This window comes from Crocodylus siamensis, chromosome 3 (genome assembly GCF_052110815.1).
Source record: "Crocodylus siamensis isolate JL-2025a chromosome 3, ASM5211081v1, whole genome shotgun sequence".
Lineage (NCBI taxonomy): Eukaryota > Metazoa > Chordata > Crocodylia > Crocodylidae > Crocodylus > Crocodylus siamensis.
Genome location: NC_143397.1, coordinates 425,985 through 439,103, shown reverse-complemented (window position 1 = coordinate 439,103; position 13,119 = coordinate 425,985). Strand labels below are relative to the sequence as shown.

The 13,119-nt window shown below is 59.0% G+C and overlaps 1 protein-coding gene across 1 annotated transcript in view; it reads left to right on the top strand.

Moving 5' to 3' along the window:
- The window catches only part of GBA2 (glucosylceramidase beta 2), a 30,768-nt gene that overhangs the window by 3,463 nt on the left and 14,186 nt on the right, over positions 1-13,119 (top strand). Inside the window, exons 2-6 of the mRNA XM_090037432.1 lie at positions 8,352-8,443; positions 8,902-9,017; positions 10,135-10,353; positions 11,936-12,175; positions 12,894-12,996. Coding sequence (XP_089893558.1) covers positions 8,352-8,443; positions 8,902-9,017; positions 10,135-10,353; positions 11,936-12,175; positions 12,894-12,996 — 770 coding nt within the window. The remainder of the gene's footprint in view (positions 1-8,351; positions 8,444-8,901; positions 9,018-10,134; positions 10,354-11,935; positions 12,176-12,893; positions 12,997-13,119) is intronic.

The window sequence follows — 13,119 nt, the reverse complement described above, 5'->3', positions numbered from 1 at the left end:
TTTGCAATTCTTCCCAGTTTTGTCGTGTTTGCAAACTTGCTCCAGAAGCTTTCTGTGCCAGCATCTAAATTGCTAATAAAGGTGTTGAGTTGCCCCAGAGGATGTAGCAGACTATGCCGCTTTGCAGCTGTAAACCCCCCTTCCCTCCCTAACCGCAGGGGCTCCTCATCCCCCTTGGGCTGGTCCACAAACCATTTGAGTCTGCTCAGCCTTCGAGGGGGCCCGGTAGCTGCAGGGCTACTCCCAGACAGGGTCCCACTGTCAGCAGGGATCTGAGTTTTCCTGTGGCGTTGGGCAGGTCAGGGGTAGTATGTGACCCAGGCTGATGCGTTGTGGGTATGGACACTGCAACAAGGAGACAGGTTAAACCTGAAGCAGACCAGCCTGTTAAACCAATGTAAAGCTGCATGGAACAATTTAGAAACGTACCTGGAAAACCCAGCGCTGCCTGTGACCACCCTGTCCCGCTCCCAGGGAGGGGACGTGTGCCAGTGCTGCTGGCCAGCTCGTGTGTGGGGGGCAGTCCCCAGCTCTGGGCTGAAAACTGCGAGGTGCCACTGTTGGAGTCCGGGACGAGAGCCTCAGCAGTGGTGCGTGCCGCGGGCAGTGCAGGGGAGAGCTGCGCTGTGCTGCGCCTGTTTCCAATGCAGAAGGCAGCTCGGGGCCCTTGGAGGAGCCGTCACCTTGCACCGTGGAGCAGCGTGAAACAGGGTCCGTGTGTTCATCTCGATTGCGCTTTCATAGATTCATAGCTGCTAGGGTCGGAAGGGACCTCAATAGATCATCGAGTCCGACCCCCTGCATAAGCAGGAAAGAGTGCTGGGCCTACATTACCCCAGCTAGATACACATCCAACCTTCTCTTGAATACCCCCAGGGTAGGGGAGAGCACCACCTCCCTTGGGAGCCCGTTCCAGACCTTGGCCACTCGAACTGTGAAGAAGTTCCTCCTAATATCCAGTCTAAATCTGCTCTCTTCTAGCTTGTGGCCATTATTTCTTGTAACCCCCGGGGGCGCCTTGGTGAATAAATACTCACCAATTCCCTTCTGTGCCCCCCTGACGAACTTATAGGCAGCCACCAGGTCGCCTCTCAACCTTCTCTTGCGGAGGCTGAAAATGTCCAGTTTCTCTAATCTCTCCTCGTAGGGCTTGGCCTGCAGGCCCTTAACCATACGAGTGGCCCTTCTCTGGACCCTCTCCAGGTTATCCGCATCCTTCGTGAAGTGCGGCGCCCAGAATTGCACGCAGTACTCCAGCTGCGGTCTGACCAGCGCCCGATAGAGGGGAAGTATCACCTCCTTGGACCTATTTGTCATGCATCTGCTGATGCACGATAAAGTGCCATTGGCTTTTCTGATGGTTTCGTCACACTGCCGACTCATGTTCATCTTGGAGTCCACTAGGACTCCAAGATCCCTTTCCACTTCCGTGCCACCCAGCAGGTCATTTCCTAGGCTGTAGGTGTGTTGGACATTTTTCCTCCCTAGATGCAGCACTTTGCATTTCTCCTTGTTGAACTGCATTCTGTTGTTTTCTGCCCACTTGTCTAACCTGTCCAGGTCTGCTTTGTTGCGCAGTAACCAGGGATCTTGTTGTCCTTCACTGTGGTGTTGGCAGCTTCAGCCTCTTGGTGAGACCCTGTACCCACGTGCCCCAGTCAGCTCTCCCAGTGTCTTCCTCGCGCCACGTTGACAAGTGGTGGTACTCGTGAGGTTGCTGCTGACCACGTGTGGGAAGGACACAGGGATGGTGAGTGTGTGCCACTTGGGACTGTTACCAGCACAGGTTTCATGCCCAAGCTTCACCACGGGCTGCACCGGCTGACAGGGTTGTGTCATTGCACATGCTTGGCCGCACCCTTTGGTGCTGCGCTTGTGGGAGGTAGGTAGCTGAGAAGGGATGCTTCTCACTGGCAGAAATGGGGGATCTACAGGGGTGTCTCTGAGGGCCACCCCGCAGCTGAGGTCGGGAGCAGCAGGGACGCCAGCTCCTCCAGGCCCTCTGGCCTGTGGAGCCTTAATGGTGCACGCAGCAAAGCAGCATAAGGTGCAGCGCAGTGGCACGCGATCGCCGCGAAGACCCGTGTGCCTGAGAGCCAGGTAGCGCAGGTGAATGCAAATGCTTATGAACGTGGAGCCTGTTATTTGACCATTTGTGAATCTGCAAATTGCATTTGGAAGCAAAGCACACTTTAATGGCGAGAGTGATTAATTACTGGAACGTGGTGCCCAGGCAGGCCGTGGTGCCAGGACTCTCTGGCTCCCCATGGTTTTGAATCTAGGCTGGATATCTTTCTGGAAATGCTTTAACCAAGCTCACGTCCCTGTGCTCTGTGGAAGGGTGCCTGGGTGAGGTCCTCCAGCCTTTTACATTGGTAGTCCGGCTAGGTGGTGTGGCGTTTTGGGGAGAAACAAAGGTGGCTTCCTGCCACAGGTGATCTTACTGGCCCTTTTGCCCTTAATCTCCATGGAGGACAGTGTTACCCACTCCTGGAGAGCAGTGCTGAAGGGGCTGAGCTGGTCAGGTGAGAGGGCCCAGCTGCACAGGGGAGGCACAAGACCATTTTGTTTTGTAGGCATGATCCTGCTTGGGCTGTCTTGCATACCACATGCAGCAAGGGACTGCTCTGTGTCCTTCTCCAGGGGTCTGCAGCCTTCTCCACACTGATGCTTGCTTCCTCCATAGGTCACTGTGGGAAAGGTCGGGGGCTGCAACTAAGCATGTGACCCAGGTATGAAGAGGACATCTTGGAGGGGGACAAAACTTTAGGGAGAGGAAGGTGCTTCCCTGTTGCCCCACAACGGCCCATGTGGGTTCTTGTTTCTTCCTGTGAATTGGCTGGCGCTGCCGGCTACCAAAGGCAGGCACTGGCTCCGCGGCCCTTGCTCCAGGGGTGCTTCTCCCAACCCGGGGGTGCAGCTGCCTTGGAGCAATGTGGTGGGAGCAGCAGGGTCTCCGGAGAAGCATCTGTGCAGTGTGGCGGTGCTCAGTGCAGCCCTTGGCAATTTAGACAGGCCCGGAGACACGCTGACTTCACACCATTGCTTGACCTCCCCTCTTGCATTCCCTGCAAATCCCTGTGCGGGCATGGCCCTGGTGTCCCCAGGGGCTCCCAGGCTGACCCCCCACCCCAGGCTCAGTGTCGCACTGAATCAGGCTGGCTGTATTGTCCAGGCTTTTGGTGTGGCCAGGCCCATAGTTGTTCTGGGCACCCTGTGCACTCACTATGGCAAGCACTGTGTGCAAGAGCAAAGGCACAGGGGACTCTGTCTCCCCTTCCTGTGCTCGCCAGCGTGTTTCCTGGGTTCAGCCAATGCTGCACTTGTCGTGGGCGCCTGGTTTCCAGTAATACCTTTTCCATCTTGCAGAACAACCTGTCTGCACCACGCGGCACACTTCAGCGAGCACGCCCACAACTTGCCCACAACCGGCTTTACAGGCATCATCCCAAATTACCATGCCCTCCCTTGCCAGGAAAGCTCTCTGGCCATCTACCTGCTATAATTCATGTGCTAATTGTTTCATAGATTTCATAGACATTAGGGCTGGAAGGGACCTCGGGAGATCATCGAGTCCAGCCCCCTACCCAAAGGGCAGGAAGTCAGCTGGGGTCATAGGATCCCAGCAAGATAAGCATCCAATTTGCTCTTGAAGATGTTCAATGTAGGTGCTTGAACCACCTCCGCTGGCAGACTGCTCCAGACCTTGGGGGCTCGGACAGTAAAGAAATTCTTCCTTATGTCCAGCCTGAAACAGTCTTGCAGGAGTTTGTGACCGTTCGACCTCGTCATCCCTTGGGGCGCTCTGGTGAACAGACATTCCCCCAGATCCTGGTGGTCACCCCTGATAAACTTATAGGTGGCCATCAGATCACCCCTGAGCCTGCGCTTTTCCAGGCTAAAGAGTCCCATGGCTCTCAGCCTGTCGTCGTAAGGTCTGTTTTCCTGACCTCTGATCATGCGCGTGGCTCTCCTCTGCACTCTCTCCAGCTTCTCCACATCCTTTTTGAATTGTGGAGCCCAAAACTGGACGCAGTACTCCAGCTGTGGCCTCACCAAGGCCGAGTACAAGGGGAGAATGACATCCCGGGATTTGCTCGAGAAGCATCTATGGATGCACGCCAGCGTTTTGGTCGCTTTACTAGCCGCAGCATCGCATTGCAGGCTCATGTTCATCTTGTGGTCAATGATGACCCCCAAGTCTCTTTCTTCTGTAGTGCTATCCAACGTAGCACTGCCAAGCCTATAAGGGTGCTGCAGGTTTTTCCTCCCAAGGTGGAGAACCTTGCATTTTTTGGTGTTAAACACCATGAGGTTCTCATCTGCCCATTTGCTGAGCCTGTCCAGGTCAGCCTGGATCACCCGCCTATCTTCTGGCGTGGATGCTTTGCCCCAAAGTTTGGTGTCATCGGCGAACTTGGCCAGTCCACTCCTGACTCCAATGTCCACATCGTTAATGAAGATGTTGAACAGGATGGGTCCCAGGACAGAGCCTTGGGGGACCCCACTGGTCACAGGGCACCACGATGAGTGACTGCCATCAATCACAACCCTCTGGGTCTGACCACGAAGCCAATTTCCTAGCCAGCGGATCGTGGTGGAGCCAAGGCCACAACTGGGCGGTTTGGCCAAGAGGTGATCATGGGATACCAGATCAAAAGCTTTTTTGAAGTCAAGATATATGACATCAACCTCTTCTCCCTTGTCCACGTGATAGGTCACCTGGTCATAGAAGGAAATGAGATTGGTCAAACAAGACCTACCCACAACAAACCCGTGCTGGCTGTCCCTTAGGATGTTAGCCTGGGCCAGTCCCTCAAGGATGGCCTCCTTAATAAACTTTTCTAAGATCTTCCCCAGGATAGAAGTCAGGCTAATGGGCCTGTAGTTAGCCGGATCCACTCTCCTCCCTTTCTTGAAGATCGGCACCACATTGGCCTTCTTCCAGTCTTCGGGCACTACACCAGAGCGCCAGGAGTTTTCAAAGACCCGTGCCAGGGGCTGGGCTATGACGCTCGCCAGCTCCTTGAATACCCTGGGGTGCAGGTTGTCAGGGCCAGCTGACTTGAAGGTATCCAGCTTCTCAAGGTGTTTCTTCACGAGGTCAGCATTGATGGAGGGTAGGGGATCCCCACCACCCGGATCTCCCTGTCCCATAGCAGGCATGGGCATCCCGTGTGACTGATGAAAGACTGACGCAAAGTACCTATTTAATAGGTTGGCTTTTTCCTGGGCGTCAGTAGTCAGTTGCCCCATCTGGTTTAGCAGGGGCCCAACATTGCCCTTGCTTTTCCTCCGGCTCCCCACATATCTGAAAAAGGACTTTTTGTTGTCCTTGATGCCTGAAGCTAGTTGGAGTTCAGTTGCAGCCTTGGCTTTCCTGGTTTGGTCCCTGAAGGACCGGACCAGTGCGGAGTAATCCTCCTTGGAGGTGAATCCCGTCCTCCATCCTTTGTAGGCTTTCGTTTTTAGCCGCAGGAGGTCCGCTAGGTCCCTGGAGAGCCAGGGGGGCTGCTGTGCCTTCTTGCTGCCTTTCCTCCGTGTTGGGATAGATTTAGCTTGTGCATTGAGGATCGCTTCCTTGAGAAGCAACCACTCTTCTTGAACTCCCATCTCCCTGGGGTCACGGTCCCTGAGGGCCTGACCGACTAGCCTCTTGAGCTTGTCAAAGTCGGCTTTTCTGAAGTCAAGGACTTCTGTGTTGCTGACTGACTTGCCAGCTTTCTGGCGGATGGTGAAGGTGATCAGCTCGTGGTCGCTGTCACCCAGCTTCCCATCGATCACTAGGTCGCCGATTAGGTCGTCCCCCGTAGCCAGTACCAGGTCGAGCAGCGCTTTGCCTCTCGTTGGCCCATAGACTTCTTGAGTCAGGTAGAGGTCATCCACGCACGAGAGAAAGCTTTGCGCCCGCTCAGATTTTGCTGAGTGATCTTCCCACGAGATGTCCGGGTAATTGAAGTCACCCATGACCACCAAGGTCCTGGAGCAAGCGGCCTCAGTCAGTTCCCGGGCGAACTCCTGGTCAAGCTCAGGACTTTGAGTGGGAGGTCTGTAGTAGACTCCCAGCGTTGTGTCCCCTGTGCCGAATTCCCCACGAATTTTTACCCAGAGGGTCTCTAGCTGTCCATGCCGGCACCAACATCAGCTTGCAGGGACATGTAGCTTTCCTTCACATAGAGAGCTACACCCCCGCCCCTTTTGTCAACACGATCCCTCCTGTACAGGGTATAGCCCTCTGTCCCCGTGGTCCAGTCCTGGGTGGAGTCCCACCAGGTCTCTGTTATCCCAATGACATCGTATTTCTTTGCACTGAGCAGGAGGACGAGCTCGTCCTGCTTGTTGCCCAGGGTCCTGGCATTAGTGTACAGGCAGGCAAGTGTGCCCTTGGGGGCTCTTGCCTTGCCCACAGATTGTGCCAGGGCTGGGGCAGGGGTGGGCTCCCTTAAGTGCCTTGGTCTGCTGGCTTTGCAAGGGCCGTTCAGCAGGCCAGCAGTGGCAGTCGTCCCCCCATCCCCCAGCGGGCTTAGTTTAAAGCCCGGGGGAGCATGTCAGCCAGCCTGGCTGAGAAGAGCCTCCTCCCCAGGGGAGAGAGGTGGAGGCCATCTCTTCCCAGCAGCTCACTGCCTCTCTCTCCAAAGAGCGGGCTGTGGTCATGGAGGCCAAAGCCTTCCCGATAACACCAGCGCCGCAGTCTTTGGTTCACTGCGTGGATCCTCCTCTCCCTCCTCAGCCCATAGCCCGAGCCTGGGAGGGAGTTCTTGGCTGGAGGGGCTTACTGAAAGCTGGCTCGGTGCTGGCTGTTACAGAGGCCGCACAGCTTGCGTAGTCTGCTGTCTGGATGCTGCAGGTGAAGGAACAGCTGGTCCCGTCCCCTGCCGCCTTCTGGCTATGAAGGGCGCACCCTGCTCTGGCCGTGCTACGTCTTGTCCCCCGTCGTCCTTGCATCTCTGTCTACCTGGAGCGGCCTTTGGGAAGGAACTTGTCTGACTGGCACGGCCCGGGACTGTGCAGGCCACAGGCTGGCTTCATTCATAGCACTAGAGCGGAGCAGGGCTCTCTTCTCTCGCGTCCAGTAGAGCATGAAGAGCTGCAGTGCATGGCTTTGCCTGCACTGGGTGAATCCTCGTGTGAAAGCTGAGTGTCCTGGTGCAGCGCGACTCGCTGCAGCGCAGCTGCGTGGGTTTGATGATGGGCTAAGCTGCACGTGTGCAGATCACGCTGCGCTGGCGTGCTCAGCGCTGACACTGGGGACCCAGGGCATCAGTGACTGGCCTCTGAACACCTGAGCAGCCAGTGCAGACAGTAACCAGAGCGGGAGCGACCCCCTCGGCGCTCTGTGAGACACCTCCCGAGTGCCTGTAACCTGCAGGTCGGGGTCACCTTGCAGTAGAGTGAGTTGGGTTGGGGCAGGGACAACATCGCATCTGCGCATGCGGTGCCCCGCGTGGTTGGTCCGTAACCTATGAAGCAGGGGTGCGGGCTGTCAGCTGCTGCGCGGTGCTGGCCGCACAGTACAGCTGTCGTGTGTACTGTGGCCTGTGGGCTCTGCTGAGGTCCGTGCGGCCTCATTCTCCCAAGGGCCTTTTGGGAACAGGGTGGTGATTGAGATGTACCTCCGAGGGCTCATTCTGGCTGCTCTCATCTTGCCCTAGCAGTGCTGAGGGGAGGGAGAGCCTCCCGCCTGGGCCGCAGGCTGCCGCGGTCGGGACAGAGTGGGCATCAGCTGGATGCTCGCTGGGCACCAGCCCAGAGTCCTCCCACTTGGGTTCCCTCCCAGCCCACACCGGGCCTGGTGCTTGGCTCCCTTTGCACAGCGGGTGCTGGCAAGAGGCTCGCGCTCGTTCGGTCTGGTGCGCTAGGCCCGTGGCTCGTGTCTGCAACCCTTTGCAGCAGGGCTCTTGCCACGTGTTCAGCCTGAACCAACCCTCAGCTGACACCTCGTGCTGCTTGGAAGACCAGCAGGTCTGTGGTGTTTGCATGGCTGACACACTGGTTCCTTGTCTGCCCCGGGGCTGGGGTGCATTGGGTGTAGCTGAGTCCCACTGAAGAGGACAGGCTCTATGTGCCATGGGTGGGCATCACTTTAACCCCTGGTTGCAAAAGGCTCTCCCAAGAGAGGCCCCCCCAAAATTGTCCCCAGCAGTGGCACTTTGCATGAAGCAGGACCTCCGGGACAGGGTTCATGCCAGGCTCTTCCCCTCTTTGCAGGCTTGGAGGCTCCCACGGGGCCATTCTGTCCCCTTCAGGAGCGGAGGGGAGCCCATGGGGCTTCCCGGTGCCCTGGAGGGGTGCTGGAGAGGGAGGTGGTGTTGTGGCCCAATGTCTGTGCTCACGTCTCCCTTTCCTGGCAGGTATTTGAGGTGGTGGTACAGGAAGACACACGTAGAGAAGAAGGCTCCTTTCATTGACCTGTTCAACTCGCTTCCTCTGCGCCAGATCTATGGTGAGCTCCCGGCGTGGCGGGCAGGGCGCCCGGGGAGGAGGGCGGTCTCCCCGGGGCAGGATGGCCGCCAGGCTGCAGCAGCAAGTGGGGTGGGTCAGGATGGGAGGGAGCTGCGCAGGGCAGGTCTGGAGGATGCCCCACAGCTGCTGTGGCAGGATTGGCCTGGACTCCTGAGGGGCCCTGGGGCAGGCAGGGGGCTCCGAGGGGGCTGCCCCAAGATTGCTGCAGGCCAGGCGGCTGGGTCATGTTGGGGGTCACCTCCGTGCTTTTCGGGGGGGTGGAGCTCTGGAGGTTCCTGTAGGGCTGCTGCGTGGTGGGGTGGGGGTAGGGGTGTTCCCCCGCCACAGCGATGGCAAGGAGACCTGAACCCATAAGTTGCTGTCCCCAGGAGCCTCCCAGCAGCTGCTGGCTCCGTCTCGGAGGGGGGGAATTAAATTGCTGCCTTTTGCCTCTGCTAGGATGCCCACTGGGCGGGTTTGGGGGCGGCACCATCACGCGAGGCTGGCGGGGAGAGTTCTGCCGATGGCAGCTCAATCCTGGGCTGTACCACTACAAAACCGTCATTGCCGACCAGGTGGGTGCCCTGCCCTGTGCTTCATCCCAAGGCCCTGTCCTCTCCCTGCCCATTGAGGTGAGTGAGGGGCCCCTGGGCACTGTCCCACCCGCTCACCTGCTGCCATCACATCGGTGCGTCCTGCTCTGGGGAGCAGGCGCAGCCAGAGCAGAGCAGCGCGGTGCGGTGCAGTGCAGCAGGTTAGAAGTGGAGCCATCTCCAACTGTAAAGCCCCTGCCCAGCACAGGTTCGTTAGCGTTTCCCTCTGCTTGTGCAGCCCAGCTGTACTTTGCTCCCTGTACTACTGCTTTGGGGCTGCACTGGCCAGCTCCTGTCATGCTGCGTGTTGAGGTGACCAGCAGGCCAGGCTCGGAGCAGGAGCACGGCTGGCCTGAGCGAGGCCGGGTGTAGTGGGGGGCCCTGCAGCCCAGCCCACCACATTATTGCCCCTTTCCCATAGTTTTCTGGAAGCTGGGAGAGGAGCAGACACAGCAGGACCTCTGCCTAGGTGGGTGGCCCTGGGGAGCGTCTGGGGCTTCTTTCACACTGCCAGGGCGCCAGCAGAGCCGGGGAGGAAGGGTGGACTGCTGAGCTGGGGTGTGCCGAGGTCCTGGGGTTAATGCCTGGCTGCATGGGCAGAGGCGCGAGGGGCTCCTTTGGAAGGACTCCCGGCCCAGAGATCGGCTCCAGGACCTTGGAGGCCTCCTCCACGCAGGCAGCAAGGTGCAGGTGAGGGAGCTTCCGAACCCTGCTGCCTCGCTGGGGTGGGTCAGGATGCTGCAGCACCTCGCTGACCCAGGCACAGGCACAAGCAGAGGGCAGCCGTGCTGGGAGCTGGCCGAGGTGCTTTAGCGGGGCCCAGCGATGGGACCCTGACAGTAGCACGGGGCATGCTCATCCGTGTTTGCTGTAGCCTGGGCCTCTCCAGGACAAGAGTCTCGGCTGGTGGGTGCAGGTTCCCAGTTCGCCCTTCCCCTGTCATCTCCCTGCTCCTAGAGAAGCGAAAGCAGGGAGAGCAGGGCTCTGGCAGCCAGCAGTAGAGAGGAGAGGCCTGTGCTGCTATGGCTGGGGGCTCTCAGGTCTCGGGCAGGGCTTGCCCTGTGCTCCCGGCTCATTGCTCTGCGCTGTCTCCTCCCAGTTCACTGTTTGCTTGCGTCGCAGAGGGCAGACCATTTACCAGCAGGTCCTGTCTGTGGAGCGACCCAACACCCTGCAGGGCTGGAACTGGGGCTACTGCGGTCACTATGCCTTCTACCATGCCCTGTACCCTCGCGCCTGGACGGTCTACCAGCTCCCCGGACAGGACGTGGTGCTCACCTGCCGGCAGATCACCCCCATCATCCCCCATGACTACCAGGTGAGCGGGAGTGGCTCTCCCCTTCCCTGGCCATTGCCCCTGCATCTCTCTGATCCTCCCTTAATCCTCTGGTGTCCCAGTCACCGGGGTGATATTTGCCCAGTGGACCCTGAGCCTGGTGTAGGAGTTGCTGAGGAGTGATGCATAGTGCTGGGAGGGGAGCCCATCTTTCCTGCAGGATTGTTAAGGCAGAAGTCCTGGCTATGCACTGTCTGTCTCAGCTGCCTGGGGACCTGGCCATGGCTGCCCTCCCTGGCTAGCAGGCCATGTCGGGGGCACTGTTACAGCGCTGGTTCGGATCCATCCTGTAGTGACAGGAGGTGGTGGTGCTCTGCCTGTGTCCCGAGATGGCCGTCACACACCAGGTGCTGGGCCTGGCGCCTTTGGAGAGGATCTCTTCCCTTTCAGGGCCCAGAATCCTTCTCCTGGCAGGTTCCTTCTTATCTGTCCCTACTGCCCTGGCTTGCCCCGGGGGCTTGCAATAAAGCCACCGAGAGAGTCAGATGAGAGCCTGCCTGCTGCTTGGCAGTGGCTCTCCTTCATCACTATGCACATGGCTGGGGTTGGAGCTGTTCCTTTGAGCCCTGAGCAGCAGGTGAGATGACCAGCACCTTGCCTTGGGGGAGCTGGGCTGGCAGGTTTGCTGTGGGCCCTGGCCTTTGCCTGCCCAGAGCATAGATGGGGGCTGCGATGTGCAGGACCCCCTGGCAGGGGCAGTTCCAGCTATTTACCAGTAGAACTGAGGGGTGGCTCAGAGGATGCGCAGGCCATGGGGAGAGCCCTCAAACAAAGGGATTAAGCAGGCTGGGACTGAAAGCAGGTGATGAGGGTGGACAGGACAGCAGAGGTGTGGCAGGAGCTTTTCTGCTCTGGTCTCTTAGGACAGGAACAAGCGGATAGTCACTGGCACATGGCAGGTGTAGCACGGGTAAGGGGAGTGCTCTCAGCCTGTGAAGGGCAGTGCCACTGGACTGGTCAAGGCCAGAGCCCAGCCATAGGCAGGAGGGCAGACGTACGTGGCAAGAAGATCCAGTGCTGTGGGAGGGAGTGCCAGAACCAGGAGCTTCAGGACAGAGAAGACCCCCTCGTCCAGGGCTTATCCCCACCCCCAGCTACTGGTCTGGGCAGCTTGTCCCAGCATGGTGAGGGCAAGGGCTCCTGGGAGCCAGAGGTGTTGTACCCTCAGCTTGTACCCGTGAGCACCACAGCGGCTTGTGTCTGCAGCAGCCTCTGTGCTCCTTCGGTATGCAGATCCATAGGCCTGTCTCCTGTCCCTGCAGCTGCTGCTGTGCCCATAGGTGCCCTGCAGCTCGATGAAGGCTAGTGCTGGAGACGAGACACTCAGGTGCATAGACAGAACCTCGCTTGGCCGTCCCTGCTCCCGGCTGCATTGCCACAGGGCGCTGAGGGCAGTACAGACGGGGAGCTGGGCACTGGGCCTGGGCGCTTTCCCCTGTGGAGCTGGAGTCCAGTCCCCGTGCGCTCTGCTGGCCCTTCTTCATGCAGGCTCTTGCTATCTGAGGGACGTGTGTGCTCCGCAGGCTTGCTGCGCCCTCCGAGCTGTGCTTGCCCTGTTTTCCAGGACACCAGCCTGCCTGTGGGAGTGTTTGTCTGGGAGGTGGAAAATGGAAATGACGAGGACGTGGACGTGTCCATCATGTTCACTCTGAGGAATGGCATGGGGACCAAGGAGGACAAGAGAGGGGGCCACTGGAACGAGCCCTTCAGCCTGGAGAAGGAGGGCGAGCGGGTCTCTGGCGTCCTGCTGCACCACTGCATCCCTGTGAACCCGTACACCCTGGCCATCTCTGCCAGGGAAAAGGTAAAGGGGCTGGCCCAGCCAGGGCAGCAGCGTTTGTCATAGGTAAGCAAGGCTCCAAGGGCCCTCAGGGGGTCACAGCTACTCCAGCGCCCTGCTCCAGGCAGAGTCAGCCCTGTCTAAGCATCCCATAGAAGAGTTTAGCTAATGTGTTCTCCAAGCTGCACGAGCACCTTTCATCTGCACGCCCAGGGACAGTGCCTGATAATGCAAAGGGCAAGTGGGGATGAGGACACTGCGAGTCCTGCCACTACAAGGACAGGAATAGTTCGCTGACTCGGTGGTCCTTAAACTCTGCTGGGAAGAGGGAGCCTCCTTTGGGATGGGACTGTGGGCCCGACGGCATGGGGAAGCGTGATCTCCGTCTGAGCCTGTCTGGCCAGGCTGCCTGGGATCGCAGCCCAGGGGTTGATCATGGGCCCAAGGACAGCAGGTGCCTGGGCGCTGGACGGAGCTGCTGCAGGTCCCAGCCCAGTGGCTGCTCAACAGCTGATGAGCAAAGGGGGGGCAGGGGCAGGGGCAGGGGCAGGGTTGGAGCAAATGGGATGCGGGGCAGTGAACAGTTGTGGCCCCTGTTTCCTCTCCTGGAGCTCGGGTCAGTGCTGTTCTTGAGCTCAGCCAGCGGCCTGGGCTCCGCCACCGGCAGACGTGTGAGGTGCCAGCCCCGCTGCTTGGATAGGCTGCATCTTCCAATGCTTATGTTTCCCCTCTTGCCCTCCAGGCTGGCACTGGCGTGACCCACGCCACAGCCTTCAACCCCGCAGGCACGGGACAGGAGGTGTGGCAAGACCTTCTCTCGGACGGACAGCTGGACTCCCCAGCAGGTGAGGCCTGACAGCAGCCTGCAGCCCGTGTGTGGCCTGGGGGACTGAGCTGAAGGCAGAGGGAGCCTTCAGCTGTGCCACCAGCAAGGCTGGCACCTGCCGGGCGGTCTGACCCGTGCCCCG